General features: G+C 35.9%; 1 protein-coding gene and 1 pseudogene across 2 annotated transcripts in view; one reads left to right on the plus strand and one right to left on the minus strand.

Annotated features, from left to right (window-relative positions):
- The first annotated feature begins 5157 nt into the window (after positions 1-5157).
- LOC107798812 (serine/threonine-protein kinase KIPK2-like) lies at positions 5158-10820 on the plus strand (annotated as a pseudogene).
- Positions 10821-15227: 4407 nt separating this feature from the next.
- Positions 15228-24102, minus strand: part of LOC107798809 (uncharacterized) — a 97922-nt gene continuing 89047 nt past the window's right edge. For both annotated transcript variants that reach the window (XM_075222503.1, XM_075222502.1), the window contains exons 55-63: positions 23122-23655; positions 22822-22999; positions 22576-22718; positions 22365-22491; positions 21634-21855; positions 20306-20662; positions 16524-16682; positions 16086-16373; positions 15228-15922 (exon numbers count right to left, since the gene is read on the minus strand). In XM_075222503.1, the coding sequence (XP_075078604.1) occupies positions 15797-15922; positions 16086-16373; positions 16524-16682; positions 20306-20662; positions 21634-21855; positions 22365-22491; positions 22576-22718; positions 22822-22999; positions 23122-23655 (2134 nt within the window). In that variant the 3' untranslated portion in view covers positions 15228-15796. The remainder of the gene's footprint in view (positions 15923-16085; positions 16374-16523; positions 16683-20305; positions 20663-21633; positions 21856-22364; positions 22492-22575; positions 22719-22821; positions 23000-23121; positions 23656-24102) is intronic.

Here is a 24102-nt window from a genome sequence, read left to right on the forward strand (position 1 = left end):
AGATTCAGTAATAGCCACGAATATAAAAATAAATCATTATATTCCCCGATTTTGCGTGATTGGTTGTTATTACCATAACGGTTACGAATCACCCATGTAACGCGTAATAAATATTAGTAATGGGCAGGACTTAAGTAGGGCGAAACAGTTATAAATTATACATTTATATAAATCCCCTTACCATATCTTATACTCCCATTAAAAAATTTATAAATTTATACTATCAATTGCTTATACTTTATTATTCTCTGGTATTGGAAGACCATATTTCCTATTAAAAGAAAGCATCAATAATCAATAAAATTTATTTTCCCTCGTCCTCTCAATATTGCTTTTCATTATTTTCAATTCTTTTATATACGGAAACGTGAAGTAAAATTAGTTATTATAAACCCGAATTATTCTTTTATTTGTTTTGACCACAAAAACTATTTTTTGATACTAATTTGACCAAATTTTATCCTTTTTAAAATGACATTCTGACTGTGGCAAAGCAAAGAGCTGAATTTGGTTGGTGGTAATTAAGTGTAATTCTATAAACTATTTGATTAATTATTGTTACAAATATCAGTGTCTAGAATATAAAGTACAATGAGTAGGTTGTATCGTTGTTGTGATAAGATATGCTAGGTATTAAGGGAGAAAAATTAAAGTGAAAAAGGGAGAAAATCTAGTTGCTCTAACCACCAACTTTAGAGGAGTTATTAATCTTTTTAAAGAAAATCAAATCATATATAATTTATGTCATTCATTAAATTAAAAGCCTACACAATTATGCAACTTCTTGTTGAATGGAATAATTGATAATTGATTAGCACAATTCTTTTGTTGTATAAGTACAAATAATTACTTTTTCTTCTTTCTTGGTGAGCTAGTTAATATATTTGTTTTTTACCATTTAGTGTTCAAAACTCACTGATCCAATTAATCCAGATTCACACAGCATTGAGCACAATTAAGAAGGAAATACTTTCTACCGGTTGTAACCCATGGATTCCTTTATTCTCAGGGTTCGAAATTGAAATTCTGCATAAAGGTAAAATAATAGTACTAATTAGTTTGTTAGATATGCTTTGCACTCATAATAGCACTCCAACAATAGCAACATATCCGATGTATAAATAGAGTCTGGGAAGAATAATGTGTACGCAGACTTAATCCCTACTTTGTGGAAGGAGATAAGTTGTTTTTGATAGACCCCGTTCAAGAAAAACATTTTTAAGTATGATTAAAAAAGAAGCCATAATAGCATTCCATATGCCATAAATACTTTAACAAATAATTAATGTCAACTTGACCCCCAAATATTGATTGGTAGTGCTAATGAGGGAACATTTTCCACCCATCAATAGTAGTATATACTTCCTCTGTTCATTTTTACTTGGCATATATATTAAAAATAGATTTTTTTTACTTATCACTTTACGCATATCAAGAGAAGACAATTTTTTTCTTGTTATACCCACAATATTTATTACTCATTTCAAATTATTTTCTCAAATTTAATAAAATATGCATCAATTAATATGTGTATCATGGTAAATTATGCACTTTATTTATTATTTCTTAAGGGGCGTGAAAAGTCAAAACGTGCCAAGTAAAAGTGAATGGATGGAGTATTTGCATTTTAAGTGTTGGACTTAAATATTTTAAATATTTGTACTTTGTTTCGACAAGATTAATTGAAATTACACTGTCATTAAAAATGAAAGAGTCTCTCTACCTGCATTAGGCAAGGGTAAGGTCTGCGTACAGACTATCCTCCACAGACCCCACCTATTGAGATCAAGTTGGGTTTATTGTTGTTACTGTCATTAAAAATATTCAAATTGAACCAAAAAAGTTTATACGTATAAAATTAAAGTCTCTTAAATGTTTCATAATTGAGCTTCTTAATAGCTCCACCTATATATCTATTAATAGTGTTTGATAAGACATTAATTGCCTGTATTGTTAGGCCAATTTTGAGTAAAGTGCTAAGTTATGGAAAATCATAATATTCCCTTTTTTTCACTTTTACTTGTCTACTATTGATTTTACATACTTACAAAATAATAAATAAAATGTATAATTTATTATGATACCCATATTAATTGTTGTATAGTTTTAATGGATTTGAAAAATAATTTGGAATGAGTAATTAATGCTAAGAGGCAAAACAGGAAAAATAAATTATTTTTCTCTTAATATGTGAAAGTGACAAGTAAAAATAAAAATTTATTTTTAAGATACTTGACAACTAAAAGTGAACGGAGAGAGTATATTTATAGTTACTTAAGGAAGTATCCAATATATTTCCCATCAAAAAGTGAATGAATTCTTTGAACAAAAGAATAAATAATTGTTACTTGTGAAAAAAGAATATTGATAAAGTAGTGTCTAGCAATCAAAGGTCATATTATGGTAAGAAAATAGGAGACCTTATGGAAGCTTCAGAATATAATGATTAGCGTTTAATTGAAGGGAATTTTGCACTTTTACTTACTCAAATATTGACAAATTATAATTTTGGTCATTATTATATTTGGCTAAGAACATTTAACATTCAATTAATTGAAATATAATTTTGATCCCTCTACTTTTGAATCCTCACAAATTGTACGAATTACATGCCATTACATCATTTGACTAGCCATATTTTATGTTAATTGCCTGTTTGGCCAAATTTATTTTTGTCCAAAAGTATTTTTTTTTAAGCCAAAAGCACTTTTGGCCTCAATTTGAGGTGTTTGGCCAAACTTCTGAAAGGAAAAAAAGTGCTTTTAAGGAGAAGCAAAAACAGTTTTGGAGAAGCAGAAAAAAGTAGCTTCTCTCCAAAAGCATTTTTTTGAGAAGCGCTTTTGAGAAAAATATACTTAGAAGCAGTTTTTTAAAGCTTGGTCAAACACTAATTGCTGCTCAGAAGTGCTTTTCAAACTAATTAGCCAAACACAAACTGCTTCTCACCAAAAAGTACTTTTGAGAAAAACGCTTTTGAAAAAAAAAACACTTCATAAAATAAGCTGATTTTTGCAGCTTAACCAAACGGGCTATAAGTTTGTATTATTATTCCATATTTGATGGTAATACTGTTCTAAATAGTCAAATGTAACATACTTTAATATTTAGAGGGACCAACAAACACATTTTAATAAATAGAAGATTAAAGGTATTGAGTTTTATGTCACAAGGACCAACATAATCAAGGCACCAAATGTCTATGAATTGTCTTAAATCACAAGTTTAAAAAGTGTTTATTTCTTTCTTAAATTCAGTGGTTAGTCAAACAAGGCCATATAAAATGAACAAAATATACAAAAATTGTTAGTATTTACTTTGTTCCAACAGATAAAGTTGTTAAGATCATATATTCCGAATTTCAATTTTAACTTGAATATTAATTTCTTTATTTTTAAAATAAAATAAAATAACTAAAAATTACATAAAAGGCTATAAACTTAACTTTTTATAATTCAAAGTATCTAAACAATGATAAAAAAGTTGTAGTAAAATAAAAGATTCTTTCTGAGTAGGAATAATATCATATATAGTAAAGCGTAGGAATTATCAGGTAGTAAAACATTTTTATTTTTACATTAAATGATTGAATTAAAAAAATTAGATTTTTTTTTTGACGAAAAAGATGTCTCTAGTAACTGATTGGATAACTAAAATATAGAAATAAAAACAGGTATTAAAAAATTGAAAGACTAAAGCATCCTAAGAAAGCAAGGATTTTTTTATTATTTTAAAGAAAATTTTTAGAGGTCAAGCACGTTGTGACGACGTGCTTTATCCTTTAGTTCCCTTCCAAACAAGATTGCTAATAATATTTTAATTTCACTTTAACCAATAATTTATTATACATTGATCTTCTAGGTAAGCAAAAACTAATTAATTACGTAGTTTTTTTTGGGTTAACAAGGGAAGTCGCAGTCATTATCTTTCGAGTATGCACATGATAAATCCCGCTTCTGTATAATAACCCGTAAACCATATAAGCAAGGGCGTATGCAAGACTTTTTGTAAGCGGTGTCGAAATTTATTGAAGAACTGAAATATTACTTTGATTATCATACTTTTAAACAAGAAATAACCTTAATTTATTGGTTTTGTTGAGTTTAGGAAAGATTTTGAGTTCAATTCTACTTCATCACAATTTTTAACTACAAAGGCTCTCTTAAATATTTACAAAAGAAAAATGTGCTAGTTGAGGTTTGAACATTTGACATCTTAGAGCAAAATCAAGCACAAAACCAACATACTAAAACACAATTTATGTCAAGTGGTGTCATTTTTTCTTACTTATCCGTTTCCGTACATTATTAATACATATATTTAGTAAAATTTTCCGACGAAGCGATGTCGCATGACACCGCTTGAGGAAGCATGCATCCGCCCCTGCATACAAGACGGTAAATCACACTAAGGAAGCCCCGTACGACGGACTGACCGAAAAGGTATGCAAGTAGATTTCGAACCTTAGACCTCCGATTTGGGAAGTACCATGCTCAACCAACTAGATCACCTGGCCGGAAGGGTAACTAACAACTTGTTTGGATTGTTGTTGCCTATCGTTTCATATTGTATTGTATTGTTTGATCAATACAATATTTGAATAGATTGTATCATTTGTCGCCGTTTCATGATGTCACGCACCAATAATATGAAGAATAAACTTGCAACATTATTAAGAAAAAATAGGATACATAGTAGAATTATTATATAAAAAAGAAGGGTAAATGATAAAATGTGATTATCTACTAATAAAGAATGGCAAGATAAGAGAAAAAAGCAAGAAAACAACGTCACCACACCAAATCCGTCGTTAGATAAACTAACACTTTTTGTCGTTACAAAACAATAAATTTAACGATACGATACAATAAAATTTAAAATAACAATTAAAATAAATATTATATTTAAAGTAACAATACAATACAATACAATATGTAACAAATATCCAAACAAGCTGTAATAATTAACTATGCAGCTGAAATATTTTAATACAATATGAGCAAGATATGTAAAACCACTCCCCAAAAAAAAAAAAAAAAAAATTAGAATCCTAAGATACAAAGCATGGGACCCACTTTCTACCTCCAGGGAGTGGACCCCATGTTTTTTGCAGAAGGACCACATAATGTTAGAAAAAAATAAACACAGAAATTAGAAATTACTACAAAAATATGAAGAGTTGAGAATAGTTTGTCCCCCTTTTCTCTCTTTATTTTCTTCTTCACATCTTTGTCCACCGAAATAGCATAAGCAGCACTGTGCTCTTCTTCTTGTTCTTATTTATCTTTGAGAATCTGAAACCATTGTTTACTTGTAATTTATAGTACAAGTTTCGAGCTTTAGATCTTTCATTGTATCTCAGTTGCTTTTGCAGGTAAAAATGTCTTCTTTTTCTATTTCATATTTTCAAGATTTGCTTGTTTTGTTTAGCTTTCAACTTTTTGTTCATAGTTTTGGACACCCTTTTGCTTAATCTTTGTGGGGTCTCTTTAGTTTACCTTCTATGCATTCATTTCTAAGCTTCTCTTTTATTTTTATATTTTTTATTTAGCATTATTTATTATTATGTGCTTTTAGATTTGTACTGAAACTTGCAAGTTTTAATTTTGGTTGCTTCTAATGGGAAATGTTTACTTGCTAAAGTTTTTGCATTTAGTTCCTTTGGACTTTTCATTTGATAATTTGCTTTTCTTGTTGTTTTCTTCATTTTTGTGGGGTTGCTCGTTTTTTATTTTCATTTTCTCTTGTAGAAATGGGGGGAGTTGAACAATAAATTACTATATTGAACGTATTTTTGTTAAAAGTTGTAATCTTGTTCTTATTCTGAGGATTTTGATGTACTTCAATTATAATGGATCTGTGCTATTAAACTGAATGTATCTTTGAAGCTGAGTAATCATAGGCGGGGAGATTTGAAGTTTATGGGTTCTGAATTTGCCATCGAACTCATAGCTCGTCTTATTTACTGATTTCGCAATTAAATATTCATACATATTTATGGATATTTTTTAGTACAAATACAAGGTACAAGCAAAAGCTACTGCCGATGCTCTGGCTCCGCCCTGTGGCTGAGTTAGGCTTCTAAGAACAGTTTGAAAGTTGATTAAAAGTTAATGTAAGAGTTCTTTGAGAAATCTAAAACTCTGTTAAGTATTTAACAACATCCATTACTTTATTTATCTGACCATGATAGGAATGATAATAAAAGGAGATCTGGTATTGTGGAATCTTAGATATTGTGGTTCTTTAAAATTATATTCAAGTTCTTGACATAATTCTATTCTCTGTTAAATGAAATGCTTGATGTTCATCCATCTAAGTATCCTCATGTTTTATACCTCTTCTGTGTGTTTATTCTTGACATTTGTTATCGCTATGATTATGATTATTTAAGGAATACAAATAGCTGGTATTTTACTTATTTTATTAATAGGATTTAACTATCATTACAGGTTGAATAGTAGATTGAGATTAGAAATTTGGATTACTTTGAGTGAAGGCTGAAGCTCATGTACGGTTGTAAAGGTTGTTGCCAGTTGAATGATGGTTCAGTTTAGACTTTCAAAATTACTCCTTTTACCTTCTGATTGTTGAGTTGCTCGTTGGTTGTCCGATCAGTTCAAAGCTATGGGTTCATTTGCTGGTAGTTGTGAAATAATTGAGGCCAAAGATGAGCTGCATTTTTTCCAACATTCTGAAAGGTCTCGTCGAGTACGAGAACAGGACAGAAAGCAGAAGCCTCCTTTGGCTAGAAAAGGACCTAATAAATTCTTAGAAGATGATATCAATCAGCTTTTTGAATCTATCAATCTGAGATCATCAAAGAGTCTGGATTTGTCAGATCAAGTAATAAGAAGAGATGCCTCAAAAAGGCCAATGAAGGGCGGCGGATCTCATTCTCCAGGAATTGGATTTTCAGAGCCAGTCTCTTTAAAGCAGGCATTACGAGGTTTGTGCATTTCGCAGGCGGCAGAAATGGCTGCGACGAAGCGGTTATCCAAGCCACCGGGTTTACAAGATGAAAGCACATCAGGAATATTCGACAAAGTGGCCCATTACCGCCAAGAATCATATGTTAAATCAGCAAACCATAGTCCCCATTCTTCGCCACGACTTGTCGTTAAGCCAACCATCTCAATGCGCCAAAATCACAGAATAGTGCCAGCAGAAAGCACGTCTAACTCTTCCCAGAGGACGGCGCATCAGTACATTGGAGAGCCCAAGCTACAGTCACCAGGTCAAAGCACCCATTGTTCTCCTAAATATATTAGTAAACAGGCTATTAAAAGTGCAGAATCCATTGCCAAGCAAAATGAGAGAATGTTGACGCAAGAAAATGTTCCGAACTCAAGTAAAAAGGTTTCTCAACAGCTTACACAAGCCAAGTTGACGTCACCAAACCAAACTGCTTTATCTTCGACTACACTTGTTGATAAACCAGTCATTATTTGTGCGGAGTCAACTGTGCGGCGAAAAGAGAAGATGGTGCCAGCAGAAAGCAGGTCAACCACTTCGCAAAAGGATAATGCATCTGCTTTGAAGCATCGTGAGATTAAATCTGTTCGAACTGTGTTAATTGAGGAAGAAGCCGAAATTTCAGCAACATCCTCATCTTCATTTACCTCTGGTAATGATGCATTGGGTTCTGGACCAAAAAGTTTGCAACATAATTCTAATAAAAGTGTGGTTACATCATTTAGGCACAAACAAATAGCAACAACGATGAGAGAACGAGAATGAGAGGGGATGGGAATTTGAGGCTCGAGTGAAACAAGGAGTCTAAATCAAACAAAAGCAACTCTCATGCTGTAAAGCCAACAGCAAAACCAGCAGTCAAGAACAAGGCCCTTGTCAAGAAGAAAGTGAAACCGGAAACAACAGTAACATCTGGTACTTTTAACGTGACCTATGAAGTAAATGGTCCAGTGGAATCACCGAAGCAACAACTTATCTGCCAGAAATGTCAGTGTTCTCTCAAGAATGCGGTAAACGAGTCTAGTAACACACCTGCAACTCAAGGTTCTGGATGTACAACCGCTGAAGCCGGTGAAAATGGAAGTAACTGTCATGCTACTAAACTCAACAAGCCATCAAAGTCTAGAGAGCAAGGGGACTTTTCACAGAGCTCAAAGAGTAGTATAGGTGATTACAGTTGTAGCACGACAATTAGTGATGAGAGCAATCTAAGTGGGTCTAGTACCGGGAATAGGCCACACATGTCTAAAGACGGCAGGTGGGCGGCTATAAATCAGGTGAGGAAACATCATGGATTCTTGGGGCTGAGTCATTTCAATTTATTAAAGAAACTTGGTTGTGGAGACATCGGCACAGTGTATCTAGCTGAGCTGCTGGAAACTAACTGCTTGTTTGCAATAAAAGTTATGGATAATGAATTTTTGGCAAGAAGGAAAAAGATGCCCAGAGCCCAAACTGAAAGAGAGATTTTGAGAATGCTAGATCACCCTTTTCTACCAACACTGTATGCGCAGTTTACATCCGACAATTTATCATGCTTAGTTATGGAGTTTTGTCCTGGTGGTGATTTGCACGTCCTCAGGCAAAAGCAGCCGGACAGATATTTTCCTGAACCAGCAGCACGGTATGATATGCTCCAATTTTGATAAATTATAGTACTAAAGACTGCTATTATAAAGCTTTGGTAGGAAAAGGTTTATTGTTTGATGAAGTGGTAGAAAAGGTTTATTTTCAACATAAACATAACAAATGTGCATTTGCTTTCTTCTGATTTGTGGTCAGGGGTGGTAAAATTGTAAAGACTAGTCTGAATTTTTTTCTGGAATAAATGGAGGGAGAGGAATAAGAGAGCTTTTGAAGGGTCAATAATATATTTTACATGTGAGGAGTGGCCTTATGTCTCTGGTTTCTTTTTGGTGCACCAGCGAGGTTCTTGTTTGTGTAGCGATTGGTTGACTTTTTGTAGAGAACCATATTTTTGTCTTGGTTTCTCTACTTTTTGTATACTACTTGTATACGGGAATTTCTCCAACATTAACAAAACTACTTACCTTATAAATTTTTCTGTGATTTAGCCTTACAATGTGTTGAGGCTAGCAAATTCTTTATTTGCTAGCCAGTGTCTTTTTTAGGTATATCTTCCGCCGTTCCTCCTAATTCAATCCAACCCTACCCGACCACCCCCAACCAAAAAAGGAGAAAGAAAAAGGTACAAGTTGAACTCTACATTTCCTCCAAAAAAGATAAAAAAGGAAAGAAGAATGAAGATTAAGAATTCATTTGATTGGTAATTTTCTAGGTTCTCTTAGATGTGGATAATTAGTTTACTGTAGTGAATCGTAGTTAATTGATTCATATAGTGATGCTGTGTCAAGATCCAAAAGCTAGTTTCTGCAGAAGTTAGATCACTAACTTTTTGGGGATGCTATATTAATTTGATGTGGAAAGAGAGCTTTTGGACTATTGTTTTAAAAATTGTCCCGTCAATTACGCTGTCTTTGAACAAAGTGGAAGGAGTGTTGTTGACATAAACGTACCAATAATCAAATTTGGTGCATAGCAACTTTGTTTTACATTATCAAAAAGAGAAGCACAGTTGATGGTACTATTGATATATTGTCTCTTTTCGTCTTTTTGAGCCGAGGGTCTTTCGGAAACAACCTCTCTACTCCCTCGGGGTAGGGGTAAGGTCTGCATACACACTGCCCTCCCTAGACCCCACTAGTGGGATTGTACTGGGTCGTCGTTGTTGTATCAAAAAGAGAAGCACACGGATAACAGATTCATTGTCTTGCTAATCTTTTTGCTTCCACATTTCTGTATTTGGTGACCAGTGTGTACTTTCTAACTCACGGTAATTGCAGGTTTTATGTTGCTGAAGTCCTCCTTGCTTTGGAGTATCTGCATATGCTAGGAGTTGTATACCGGGATTTGAAACCAGAAAACATACTGGTCCGAGAAGATGGTCATATCATGCTTACTGATTTTGATCTCTCACTCAGATGTTCAGTTAATCCGACTCTTCTAAAATCATCTTCACTCGGGGTGGAGGCTCCCCGGATGTCTGGTCCATGCACGGGTTCTAACTGCATCGATCCGTTTTGTTCTGGACCGTCATGTCAAGTTTCTTGCTTTAGCCCCAGAATTTTACCTGCCAGCGCACGAGCAAGAAAGCTAAAAGCGGAAGCTGCATCCTTTAGCAGATCACTGCCTCAGCTTGTGGTAGAGCCAACAGAAGCACGGTCCAACTCATTTGTTGGTACACATGAATATTTGGCTCCTGAGATCATTAAAGGCGAGGGACATGGGAGTGCTGTTGATTGGTGGACCCTAGGCGTTTTTCTTTACGAGCTTCTATATGGGAAGACACCATTTAAAGGTGCTGGAAATGAAGAAACTTTGGCCAATGTTGTCATGCAAAACCTCAGATTTCCCGACAGTCCGATGGTTAGTTTTCAGGCGAGGGATCTAATCAGAGGGCTTCTTGTGAAGGAGCCTGAGAATCGATTGGGAACGGGAACAGGAGCTGCTGAGATTAAGCGACACCCCTTCTTCGACGGCCTGAACTGGGCATTGATAAGATGTGCTATTCCACCTCAAGTACATGATCTTTGTGACAATATTGGATTTGCAAAACCAGCTTTTCAGGAAAAGAACAAAATGTTTTTAGAGTATAGTTCCAAAGAGCATTTAGAATTTGAGCTGTTCTAGTAAAGCTTTGTGTCACCGTGTGGTTAGGATGTATCCTCTGCATCCACCCCTTGTAATTAAATGTCATATACAATGCTCAAAACATGGAAATTTTCTTCTATATTACGAGAATGAAAGTTACATAGCATCCCAACTAATGTTTCTTGTCTTGCAACTAAATTTTATATTTTGTTAAGTTTGTCAAATTGAAGTAAGCCCACTTTATGATTGTAGCCAAGACAAGAATGTCATGAATGGTGCTAGCAACCTGAAGCAAATGTTTTCCATATCTAGAAGATCGTAATGATATAAATAAGAATACTCATCTGAGCTACATGAACATGTATATACAAATTACTGGTTCTGTTCTGGAATCAAAACAAAAATTAAGCTCCAAACAAGTTAGTGTCAGTTATATAAATCTTCGCTGATCATATTTCTTTAAAATTATCTTAGACCAACACTAACAAAATAAAAATAAAAAAGTACTAAAAGTTCTCTATTTTCTATTCGGCTAAGCGTTCACTATGCTGTTGTATCCTTCAAGTTATTTCTCCTTTTTTTTTTTTTTTTTTTTGTTACCATCAATTTTTTTAACCTTTCTTCTCTAAAATCTTCAATATTTCTAAATATTTTTAAACCATAAAGCTAACCACAAGAAATTTTGGGACCCCAATAATTTGGGTACCTAAAGACGATGCTTTATAGTCCATGCAGATGGCGTGGGGTGTAACATACAAAAATTTAAGAATCGGGCGAAATTTCAATTTTATGGCCCTAAACGTAAAAAACGAGCAACGATCATGGTTAGGCGGTGACTATTGTTCCTTAAGTCGTTTTTATGGTCCGGAAAAATTTTAGGCGATCCGGTCCGATCGCCCGACCCCATGCAGATGGCGTGAGCTATTACAGACGAAAACCTAGGAATCGTGCGAAATTCCAATTTTATTGCCCTAAAACGCCGAAAAACGAGTAACGGTCATGGAAGGGCAGTGACTATTGTTCCTTAGGTCATTTTTGATGGTCCGACAAAATTTTAGGCGATCCGCGTCCGGTCGTCCGGGCCTGGAATTTTAGGCGGTCCGCGTCCGATCGCCCGGGCCCATGCAGAAGGTGTGGGTTGCACATGATAATCTAGGAATTGGGCGGAATTCTAATTTTATGGCACTAAAACGCCAAAAATGAGTAATAACCATGGCGAGACGGTGGCTATTGTTCCATATGTCCTTTTTGCTAGGCCGAATTTTTTTAAGGGATCTGGGTCCAGTCGACCAGGCACATGCAGAAGGCGTAGGCTACACACAAAAATCTGGGAATCCGAAATTTTTGTTTTATGACCATAAAATACTAGAAAACGAGTAACGGTCAAGGCGAGTCAGTGACTATTGTTCCTTAGGTCGTGTTTGATGGGCCGAATTTTTTTTAGGCAATTCAGGTTCGATCGCCAGGGTCCATGCAAAAGGCGTAGGCTATAACACACGAAAATCTAAGAATCGGGCAAAATTTTAATTTTATGACCCTAAAACACTAGAAAACGAGTAACGATCTTGGCGAGGTGGTGACTATTGTTTCTTAGGTCGTTTTTGATGGGCCGAAATTTTTTTAGACGATCCGGGTCAAGTCGCCTAGGCCCATAACACCAAAAATCTAGAAATCGGGCAGAATTCCAATTAACAGTCATGGCGAGGGGGTGACTATAGTTCCTTATGTCATTTTTGATGGTTTGGCAAAATTTTAGGTGATCCGGGTCCGATCATTTGGACCCATGCAGATGGGGTGGCTATTGCACCCGAAAATCAGGAATTAGACGAAATTCCAGTTTTATGGCCTTAAAATGCAAAAAAAATGAGTAACAGTCATGGCGAGGCAGTGACTATTATTCCTTATGTTGTTTTTGCTAGGACGAATTTTTTTAAGGGATCCGGGTTCAGTTGCCTAGGCCCATGTAGATGGTATGACGCTAATCAATTTGAAATCTGGGAATGGGGCAAAATTCCTGTTTTATGGTCCTAAAACGCCAAAAATGAGTAATGGTCATAGTAAGCAATAACTATTATTCCTTAGATCATTTTTGATGAGCCGGTAAATTTTTGGCAATCCTGGTCCGATCGCCCGGGCCCATGCAGAAGGCTTGGGCAATAACATACGAAAATGTGAGAATCGGGCAGAATTCACATTTTATGGCCCTAAATCGCTAAAAAAAAGAGGAACGGTCATGGCGAGGCGGTGACTATTTTTTCTTTGGTCGTTTTTGATAGTCCGACAATTAGGAGATCCGGATCCGGTCGCCTGGGCCCATGCAGATGGCGTAGGTATAACATACGAAAATTTGGGAATCAGACAGAATTCCAGATTTATGGTCCTAAAACGCCAAAAAAGAGCAACAATCATAGCGAGGCGGTGAATATTGTTCTTTAGGTTGCTTTTGATGGGCTAGCAAAATTTTAGGCGATCCGGGTCCGGTCGCCCGGGCCCATGAAGATGGCGTGTGCTATAACAGACGAAAATCTGAAAATAAGGCGGAATTCCTGTTTAATGGTCCTAAAACGCCAAAAAAGGAGCATCGCTCATGGCGAGGCAATGACTATTGTTCTTTAGGTTGCTTTTAATGGGCTGACAAAATTTTAGGCAGTCCGATCCGATAGCTCGGGCACTTGCAGAAGGCATGGGTTATAACACACAAAAATTTAGGAATCGGGTGAAATTCCAGTTTTATGACCTTAAAACGCCAAAAAGTGAGGAACGATCATGAGGAGACTATGTATATTGTTCTTTAGGTCGGTTTTGATTGGCCGACAAAATTTTAGGCGATTATATCTACTTTTTCATGTATATTAGTACATGCTTATATGGTCGAGCTTTTTTACACCAATTGGCCTGAAATTTCGTAGATTCATACGAAATGTCCTATTGACCAATACTCATTATTTTGCTATGACTCTCAAATTCATTTTGTGGCGCTTCGGGATCATGCAACACGAATTTATGAATGTGTAGTTTTTTTTGAGAGACTCCGATTGGCTTGAATTTTTGTAGGTCTATAGTAAACGGCTAGCGACCAATACTCATGCTACACCATGACTTTCAGGTTCATTTTACGATATCTCGGGGGTCTTGCAACACGAATTTATGACTATATCAATTTTTTTGTTTGTATTAATACATGTTGATTTTGTAGAATTTCTTTGACGAACTCAATTTCGATTGAAATTTTGTGGGTCCATAGGAAATGGCGTAGTGACCAATACCCTATTGTTTCGCCAAGACTTTGAGGTTTATTTTATGGCGTTTTGGGGTCATGCAATAGGAATTATGATTATATCGTGTTTTTCGTGTATATTAGTAAGTTTTAATTTTGTAAAATTTCTTTGACGCACTCCAATTAACTTGAAATTTCGTTGGTGCATAAGAAACGTCCTAGTGACCAATACTTAGTGTTTTACCATGACTTTCAGGTTCATTTTATGGCGTTTCATGGCCATGTAACATAAATTTGTTATTGTATCTATTTTTTTTTGTGTATTAGTACATGCTGATTTTTAGAATTTTTTTCACAGACTTCAATTGGCCTAAATTTTTATAGTTCCATAGGAAACATCGTAGTGACCAATATCTATGGCTTCGCGATGACTTTCGGGTTCATTTTTATGGTACATGTTAATTTTATTGAATTTTTTTAACGAACTACGATTAGCTTGAAATTTCATAGGTCCATATGAAGCGACCTAGTGACCAATACTCATTGCTTTGCCATGGCTCTCGGGTTCATTTTATGGTGTTTCTTGGGTCATGACATACGAATTTATGATTATACTCACTTTTTCGTGTGTATAGTATATGCCAATATTGTAAATCTTTTTTGACAGACTTCACCTGAAATTTGATGGGTCCATAAAAAACAACCTATTAACCAATGCTCATTGGTTCGCCATGACTTTGTAGATAAAAATGCAGCATTAATTTGTACAATGATGATTGGATTTAAGGAGATCTAATCTCCACTTAAAAATCACCATTAGTTATACAATGTTTGTTACTCCCTTTTCATATATTGCATACTAATTTGTAATATATCAATCATTAAAGAAATAATCACTGTACTACTCCCCTATTATAATTCTTGCATGAGTCATTTTTACATTATTAATCTTTGTATTACTAATCGCTGCATTAGCAGAATAACCATATTACAGAATTCCTCCGTAAATAATACAATCCTTAATTGGCTGCATAAGGGAAAAAGATATTCACATAACTAATAATCTTTGGTTAATCATTTAAGAAGAAGAAAAAAACTTCGAATTAGTTGAGTGTTTGCTAGGGTATTACATTTTAACTTATGCAGAAATCTATATATTACTTGATGCAGAACATAATTTGGAATAAGAATACATGGATTGACAATATGTGGATAAAGTATTTAAAGACACAAATGCTCTTAAAGTGGGTGATCCCCACATAGCTTTCCATATATTTATAGAATGCAGTGTATATCTCCAGCCTAAACTATTCCAGAAGAAAGAGTAGGGATGAATCTGGCGTGAAACAAACAGAAACATTTGACCTTTTCAAGGGAGAACATACGCAGCAGGAAAATAGCAAACAATAAATGAAATTCACTTGCAACTGCTGAGAAGTTGGTCAACAACATCAAGGGAATTGCTACAAAAAAAATTCCCTTCGTAACTCAGGTTTGACTTAATATGTAGGCGACGTATATCTAAGGAAATATTAGGACTAATGGAGATATATAAGGTAAATCACAAGCTGTACAGTTTCTAAGCAATGACAACATGGTGAAGCTTACTTGTATGTGTTTTTTGGCTTATGGGATTTTAGGCCACCACCTACCTACCTACTTATAGTACAGGTATAAAAGGGACGCAAGAAGCTGTACAAGTTTCCAGGGTTTCATCTGCTCCTAAAAACTTTCTAGCGCATCTACCAGATAGGCGGATACACATATATACAAGCATTTCTAATGTGAAGATGCAAATTGACTAGTCCTGCTTATTGCCACTCGTACCTTGCGGGTGTTGTGCTATTTTAGCCATGGAAAACTATAGCTAACTTGAAATGATATTAGTTGGTGATAACATCCTTCACTTTTTTGCTACCATCGTTGTTTATTCCTTCATTGCTCACTGCTTCCAAAAGTCGAAGCAGGCATCTGTTGAGGAGACCAGGTGCAAATTCCTTCAGCGCTGGCCACATCAGCGATAGGAGAATATGGTCTAGTCATTTTTGTTTTAACCAATGCCTGAAGATCAGGGGGAAACAATTACACAAACATATATACATGAATAAACAAATATTAGCAGAATAATCACATGGTTATGCATCTTCCAATATTCAGTAGCCTATTTGCGCTGGAGTTGATCACAAAGTGCACTTAATTTCTTACACAAATCATAAACATATACCTTTGATTGACTTTGTCCATAAACATTTCTTGCTTGCTCGATAGAAGAATAAACTTCAAATGCTTGATTAGATTCACGATGACACTTTATGACACGAACCTGGTCCTTTCCCTCCAGAGAACGACTTTGTAGATACATTATAAGCCGTGAAGGGGGACCATTTGGAAGATCTTTTTTTCCATGAGTCAATTCCATAGTCACCAGGTCTTCCAACAGGACATCCCATAAAACTGAACATGGATCTCTAGCCGGATTAAACTTCTTTTGTGCAATAAGATTTGAAGGTTGCTGCCAACGACAAAGTAGAAACTATTTTCAGTTTGAGGATAAGTGCACAAAACAGTGCAGGAAAAGGGTTCAGATGCGAAAGAATGCTCGGATGAAAAAAGAGTTTTAATCCCTTTTCAATTATTCAACTGATTTGACTTATTCACTTACTTGCAACAGAATAACCCTCCGGTGAGTAACAAGAATTATTCTTCCTTTAGGTAGCATGAAATGGTCTTCATAGGCATCGGTCAAGGCAAACTTCGCACGTACTTTAAAAAGGTCAACCTGGCCAAAAAATGATCCAGATTCTGCTAGTTGCAAGATTGCCTTCACAAAGACGAGAGTAACTCTTAGTTTACACCTGAATGTAAATCTGAACCCACAAGTAATGCAATAAAAAGTCACAAGCAAACAGGAGGAGCACGGAAACAGGTACAATATGTGCAAGAAAGACTTCATTCATGTAGTCCACATAGAAGAAAGTTCAAATCTGGTAGCAACATTTTTATCTGCATCTTTATGTATATCAATCAACTTGCACTACCTCAGTTTCACCTTTTGCATTACCACACTTTTTGTTGGCCTGTTCACAATTTTCGCAAGCTACTCATGAAATCTTAGCTCCTACGATACCCATTTACTTTTCCTTTCAATTGGAAGATAATTTGGTTCAGACCCAACAACTATATTTGATGTTTTCTTATAACACAACTCTGAAACCTATATGGCATAACTTTAACTTATTCTCATAAATATTCGAACATGGTACTGCAGAAGTGTAGAAAAGAACCAAATTCTACAGGGCTTAAAGCATAAAATGCAACTGAAGAGTTCATTTTAGCGAAGAAAGGCTGAATGGGAAATTAAAATATACATGTAATGCAAGAAAAAATAATGGGAAAATACATAGTTTATACCTCAAACTTATCCCAAAAAGTCAGTTACATCCCATGAGAGGTGATGTAGCCAAGAAATTGTTTTCACCTTACTGAAGGCGTGCGAGAAGCGAAAAAATGTTGAAAACTCATCAAATTGTGCATATGTCATTTTCATTGGACGTTACAACTTATTATACTTAATTAGTCGCGTCAAGTGTAACAAAAACCTTTTTACTTTCTAGTATTTTTCTTATTCTTTCTCTTTTGTTTCTTTCGTTCTCTTTTTCCTTTTCTTCTTTCGGTTTCTTCCATTTCCCCTGGAGCTGAGCCGCTCATCTTCCCCCTACCACTTTCAAACCTCTTTTCATTTACAAAAAGAAGGAACAAAGAAAAAGCAATTCTTCTTCTTTCCAGGACACTCACAAAGTTTAGGCGTGCAAGTGACTTTCCCGGACAAGTTTAAGGTGCAAAATACATAATTTCCCAAAACACAAAGAACTACAGAAAGCAAATAACAATTATAAGGACAAAGGAATAAAAGCAACTAAAATGAAATATATAAAGTAAAAATTGTTGAAGACATAATTAAGTAAATAAAAGTGTGTTCTCTCTGACAGCTTAAACGTTTAGATGAGATAGATGGTCACACACTTCCACATGGTATCAGAGCAGGCGGAGGTCATGGGTTCGAGTCTCACTACCATCCAATATCAAAAAGAATTTCCACGTGCTCGGTTTATCAAAAAGAATCAAGCTCGCACGTGAGGGGGTGTGTTGAAAGACATAATTAAGTAAATAAAAGTGTGTTCTCTCTAACAACTTAAGCGTTTAGATGAGATGGTCACACACTTCCACAAAGATCATGTCAATCAGGTTAAACAACAATTTCTGATTTTTGATTCAAAAGCAAAGATGTAATTTTTGAATTTTTTAAATCATATCAAGTTAAACAACCACTTAAGGTTTTTGATTTAGATGCAAAGATGTAATCTGAAATTTTTAATTCAGCTCTAGTGACTAGTTTTCTCATACTAAATTTCTAATTTACTATTTCTAGTGACCAACATACTCATTCATAACCTTTCTTTAATAATTATTATCTCACTTTGATCTATTTTTTTTGGTGTCACCCTCTTTAAGACAACACTTATGAAGCACCAGGCAAGCAGTTTGACTTAGGGATAAAGCACGTGCAACCGAGCTTGCAAAAAATTGTTTCCTTTCTTGAATTTATGCCCATGGATAGAAAATCCTTTCTACTTCCCCAATGTATATGATACTCTTTCTATTTTAGGACATTCTAAAATTTTGACAGTACAACATTGATGATATTAGGTTGTACAACTTCCAAGAATTTCATGAAATTGAATTTTTTCAAGTTTCAATGTATTTTTTTCTCGATCAAAGTAATTTTTCAATGCTACAAACAAATACACAAGTGAGTTTAACATCTTAAATTTTGTGTTCAATCAAATGGAGACGCATAAAATGGGAGAGGCAATATAAAGTTCTCTTTAGAAAAAATTCTCTGGTTCTTTAAGAAGATTACTTGAATTACATGGACAGTAGTGACGAATATACTATAAGTTGACACTTTGTCAGAGTAACTGCAGAATAACCAGAAACTTAAAGCTCGGATACTTAATCAGTTGATCATATACAAACCCCCCAGGAAAAATATTTAGTTATGCTTGCATTTCCCCTATTAACACAATTATGAATTTCTGGTTTGCACTAGAAATAAGGCTTGAAGAGACCGCCACTAGCAATGCACTTCTTGCTTGCACTAGAAATAAGGCTTAAAGAGATGGAAATAAAATGTATTTAATTTTGAAAAATATTTTGATAATTTCATTGCTACTAGCGTGGTTCTTACCAAACATCAAGAGATTCTTCTTTTACTTGTTCCCTGTTGAGAAAATGACTTTGACTTTATGACTGTTATTTGACTCTTATACCATGGCTTTAGAGAAATCTCAGCAGTATGTCTTAGGTTACTTCTTACCTTTTCCTATGGCAAAATTTGTACAACACGAAGCTTCAGACTGCTATATTGAGAACCACCAATTAGTTGGACAGAAAACTATCACAACCCAAGCCCATAGCACGTATTGTCCATTTTGGGCCTAGGCCCACACGGATTTGTCTTTCGGGCTACGCCACATCGAGCTCCAAAAGCATGCGTACCATGTAAACTTGTATCATGTCTTATAAAGCTCCTCACTTTCCTCTCCCATTCCGATGTGGGATTTGCCTAAGGTGACATGTGCACCCCTTCTTTAGAAGCTTGCCAGTCCAGCTCGAACCGCCCTCATTGGCCGGCCCTCCGTCATGGGCGTCACATTCACCCTCCTTGGGACTCCTCAGCCCCACCATCGTATCAAGGAAGATTCGCATCTGATACCATATTTGTACGACCCAAGCTCATGGCACGTATTGTCCGCTTTCAGCCTAGGACTCACACGGATGTTTTTCGGGATACGCCCACATCGAGCCTCAAAAGCGTGCGTATCATGTGAACCTGTGTCATGCCTTATAAAGCTCTTCACTTTCCTATCCCATTCCGATGCAGGAACCCTTCTTCAGAAGCTTGCCAGCCTAGAAGCCTGCCAGTCGATCCCTCCTCGTTGGCCCGCCCTCCGTCATGGGCGTCACAAAAATAATCTTGAACTGACAATAGTAATCATGCCCAAGTCTCTCTCATGAATCTTAATGTGCAGTACACCAAAAATGCCATACGTCCTCTGTACTACAATGGGTTGACCATTGGAAGGACCTATCATCCACCATCCTTCCAAGTTCAGGGTACTATTCCTACTCTCTCAGTTAAGACTTACATCACCGGTACTATTCCTATTTATATGCTTCAAATATTTGGTACTTTTTCCTTATTCAATCTTATGATCGAGTATATTGGCACGTCAAATAGCAGGAAAGAAAGGAAGCAAGGGTCCTTAGTAGCTTGTCGCACTTAATGTGTAGCATATTGCTGCTATGAATCTCATGTTCAAGCATATTAGAATGTCATAAAGTAGGAAAGAAAAGGAAAGCAAAGTAGACCAAGTTCTCTACCTGTCCTTGTGATTTATACTCATCATAGGGTCGAACAAGATTATCACCACTTATCACTCGAGGCAGCCTCCTTCGAAGGAGTTGATCTTCAGAAGCAATAGCAGATGCTATTTTCATTCTCATAGCATTGGCACCTTCAGTTGTTTTTGACAAAAGATCCAAGACACCACTAACAGGTTGAGCAGCAGCACCAATTAACCCTTTCCCCACACCCTGTACGAAACCCTCAACTCCTGAAGCTTTGGCACCTTCCAAGGGTTTGGTTAAAATTCCAGTGACACCTCGAAAGAGACCCTTTGCAAATGCTCCTCCACCTTCTCTAATAACATCACCAAAGTCCTCCACACCTTTGCTCTCCTGAAACAAAAGAATAGGCCAGAGAGAATGAATATCAACCAGAACCAAATTTCCACAATAACAACAACAACCACCCAGTGTATTCCACAACATAAATGTAAATTCAACATTACATGTAACATTTAGGAGGGACATTAACATTTCCTGGAAGTGTTACAATGTCAATAAAGATGAAGACATGCACATTATAGAAAAGGTAAAGTTAAAGATCAACAGTTTCTAAATTTCAGACAATTTAATATGACTTGTAAATTATTGGTCGAATCACATTAATTGCTATTCAGTAGCATTGAAAGATTAAAGAAGTTTGACAGAGGAAAACCATATAAAAAGAGTCCTGCTCAATAACATGTTAATTCTTAGTGCACCATCCCACATGATTTCAATTGTAGCATTTTCTTGTTCCCAGGCATTCCTGTTTTTTTGCGGCACAACATGCACATTATAGATAAGGTAAAAAACAAAGATTTATGTTTTATAAATTTTAGCAATTTTACATGACTTGTAATCAATCATCGAATCACATTAATTGCTATGTTTTTGTTCTCATTGAGCCGAGTGTCTATCAGAAACAACCTCCTTCCCTGCACAAGGTAGGGGTAAGGTCTGCGTACACACTACCCTCCCAAGACCCCACTTGTGGGATTACACTGGGTATGTTGTTGTTGTTGTTTAACTGGACAGTGAAAACATTAAAGAAGTTTGACAGAGGAAAATCATATAAAAAGAGCCCTGCTTTTAACATGATAAGTTCTGGTGCACCATCCCATTGATCAGAGTTCAATTGCAGCATTTTCTTATTCCAAGACATTCCTGTTTTCGAACAAAATTTCCAAGAGCAAGAATGTATTTGGTACTTATTGCTGTTCAAGAGATAAAGTTCCATGCATCTTTAGCAAATTTCACAAAGAAAAGACAAAAAAATAGAAAAAAATAGAAAAAAATGAGAGAAAAGTTAGACATTGATGAACCTGTTTCTGTCGGCTTTGAATAAATTTCTTATCCATTGATAACGCAGCAACACCTTTACTCATGTGTCCAAGTGCGCTACTGGCATTGCCTAATATATCAAGACCAGACAGTAGCTGGAGAGGCTGGCTAAGAAGATCCTTCTTAATGTTCGCGATAGCACTACTAATCATAACACTATGCCTCATGCATACATTTTCCACAAATCTTTGGTTTATCCGGACCTGACATAATATGAAAAAGAAAATCACACAATCAGATTCAACTTAACAGCTAAGGTACAAAAGGGAGCCCAAAGATGACATGACCACTAAGTTAAGAAACATAATGGTCCTAGTATTGAGAACAAAAAGAAATGACAACCATGCTAGCTGAACATTGAAGTGGTTGATGACCAAGACTGAATTGTTACCAAGCGTTCATTCAAGCAAAGTAAATACATGAGCACATGAAACTCTTCTTGATTGCAGACTGCATATACGAAAGGGTGCAGGTTTCTAATAAGAGAATTACCAAAGGTCCTAGCACTTAGAGAGGTCTCTTTCGTTTAGTAGTTTTTTTTTTTGTATAAGTTAGAGAGGTCTATCTTTATAAGTAGTTTTAAGCTACCTCAATAAGTGCATTAAGCTTCCTGATTGTAGATCCAGTGCTACTAAATGACCCCAGAATTATAACCCCTAAAAACAGCAAACAAAAATTCAAATCTTGAGTTGAAGCACCAGAAAGTGCTTACAGTCATATTTTCAGTGTTTCCAAGCGCAGTCATCAGACTAGCCCAAAACCCTAGAACACCCACTGGCCTTTGTGTTGGGGACATGATCATAGAAACCTTCAGGCGGACCTCGGATATGTTGAGAACACTGTCAATAAGAAAAGACCTTTTACAATAAAAGCTTAGGACATTTCAGAAACTAAATAATAGCATAATAAACGTGAACCTTTACCCAATCTGTATTATGGGATCAACAGAGACTGAAGTAGTTTCTGTATTGTACAATCGACTTAGATTGGTTTGCTGAATCATCCCATGCAGTCGCCAAATTATTGGCTCATGAATCTTAATTAGAAAGGCAGAATTTTCAGGTCCCTGAAAGAAATGTGCCCCCATGATATTAGCAATACTAAGCATAGCAGAAATGAATAGAAGGGAGCAGTCTTTTCATAAAAGAGGAATGGGCTCATCTACTAACTTGGAAACCTATGTATGGATATACACATAGATCTAATGATCCATTAGATTGCTGCGTCAGTGAAAATTTCAAAACATAATCGTTCTCTTGTCCAACTCTCTGCGGCCTGAAGAGTACTGGGGTTGGAGTTAAAGGCAATTGATTGTCCACTTGAATACCCCTCATTCTTACTTTTAACCTGAATAATAAAATTTCAGATCTGTTAAATCAGTAACTTCATAGATAAATAATATAAGTTTAAACAGGAGTAAAATAGTATAGCATCCATCGCCTATATAGAAGGCACAAATATATTATTACCGGCTGACTCCAGACCCCAATCCTGTTGAATATGAGAGCACAAGATTCTGGACTGACAGATATAATATCTCTTCTGGTGTATGATCAATAACTGATAATCCAAGCTCTGCGACCTCAACTATGAAATGGAATTCACTTTCTGTGTTAGAAAGTGTTTGCTGAGACACAGAACTAGTTCCAGAAGAGGGTAATAAAGAAGGATTTCTATTCAAAATAGCGTAGGTTGCACTTTCAGGCATCCAATCACTGATTTTGACTACATTAACTTTCTCTTCTTTTTGGATAATGACATGTAAAGCTTTCTCAGGTCCTCCAGAGACATGGATGGGCTGATGATCACATATCTCATCAATATTATAAATCAGTGATGCTGCAGGATCAGATCCATCAATCAAGACCTCCAACAATCGTCTTCGACCAAGATCTTCCCAAGAAAAGGAAGCTGAGGCATTGGGAGGAAGAAATTTCCATGAATTATTAGCACCATCCACTTGCCGGAAACGTATAGGTAAAAACAATGAGCGGTTTTCGACCCTGTGAACACAAACTGTCAGTAATTTGGTAGAGAAGGTCATGGCAGAATATTCCAAGTTGATAATTTTAATGACAGATACTGAAAATAAAGAGAGATAAAATGTTGGAAGAAGTGCGAATGGTCAACTCTAACTATGTGAAGGAGGTACAGAGGAACATGATCACCTCTTCTTCAGATGCAAATACTCAGCAGCAGTATGGAGAAAATTATTATACTGGCTTGGTGTCAAAAGAGATGTGAATGGGTGGAATGAAGAGATACAATGGGCTACAAAGCATGCAACAGGTAAGCAACCATCAGCAACAATGTATTGGATGCTTCTAACTTGCACTGTGTACTCAGAGGCGGATCCAGAAATTCAAGAAGATGGGTGCACCACTGCTGACAACGACGAAAGAGGGACGAGTCGCAACTACCAAATTTGCGATTCAAGCAATTTTCAGGCT

Source organism: Nicotiana tabacum, chromosome 10 (genome assembly GCF_000715075.1).
Source record: "Nicotiana tabacum cultivar K326 chromosome 10, ASM71507v2, whole genome shotgun sequence".
NCBI classification, from domain to species: domain Eukaryota; kingdom Viridiplantae; phylum Streptophyta; class Magnoliopsida; order Solanales; family Solanaceae; genus Nicotiana; species Nicotiana tabacum.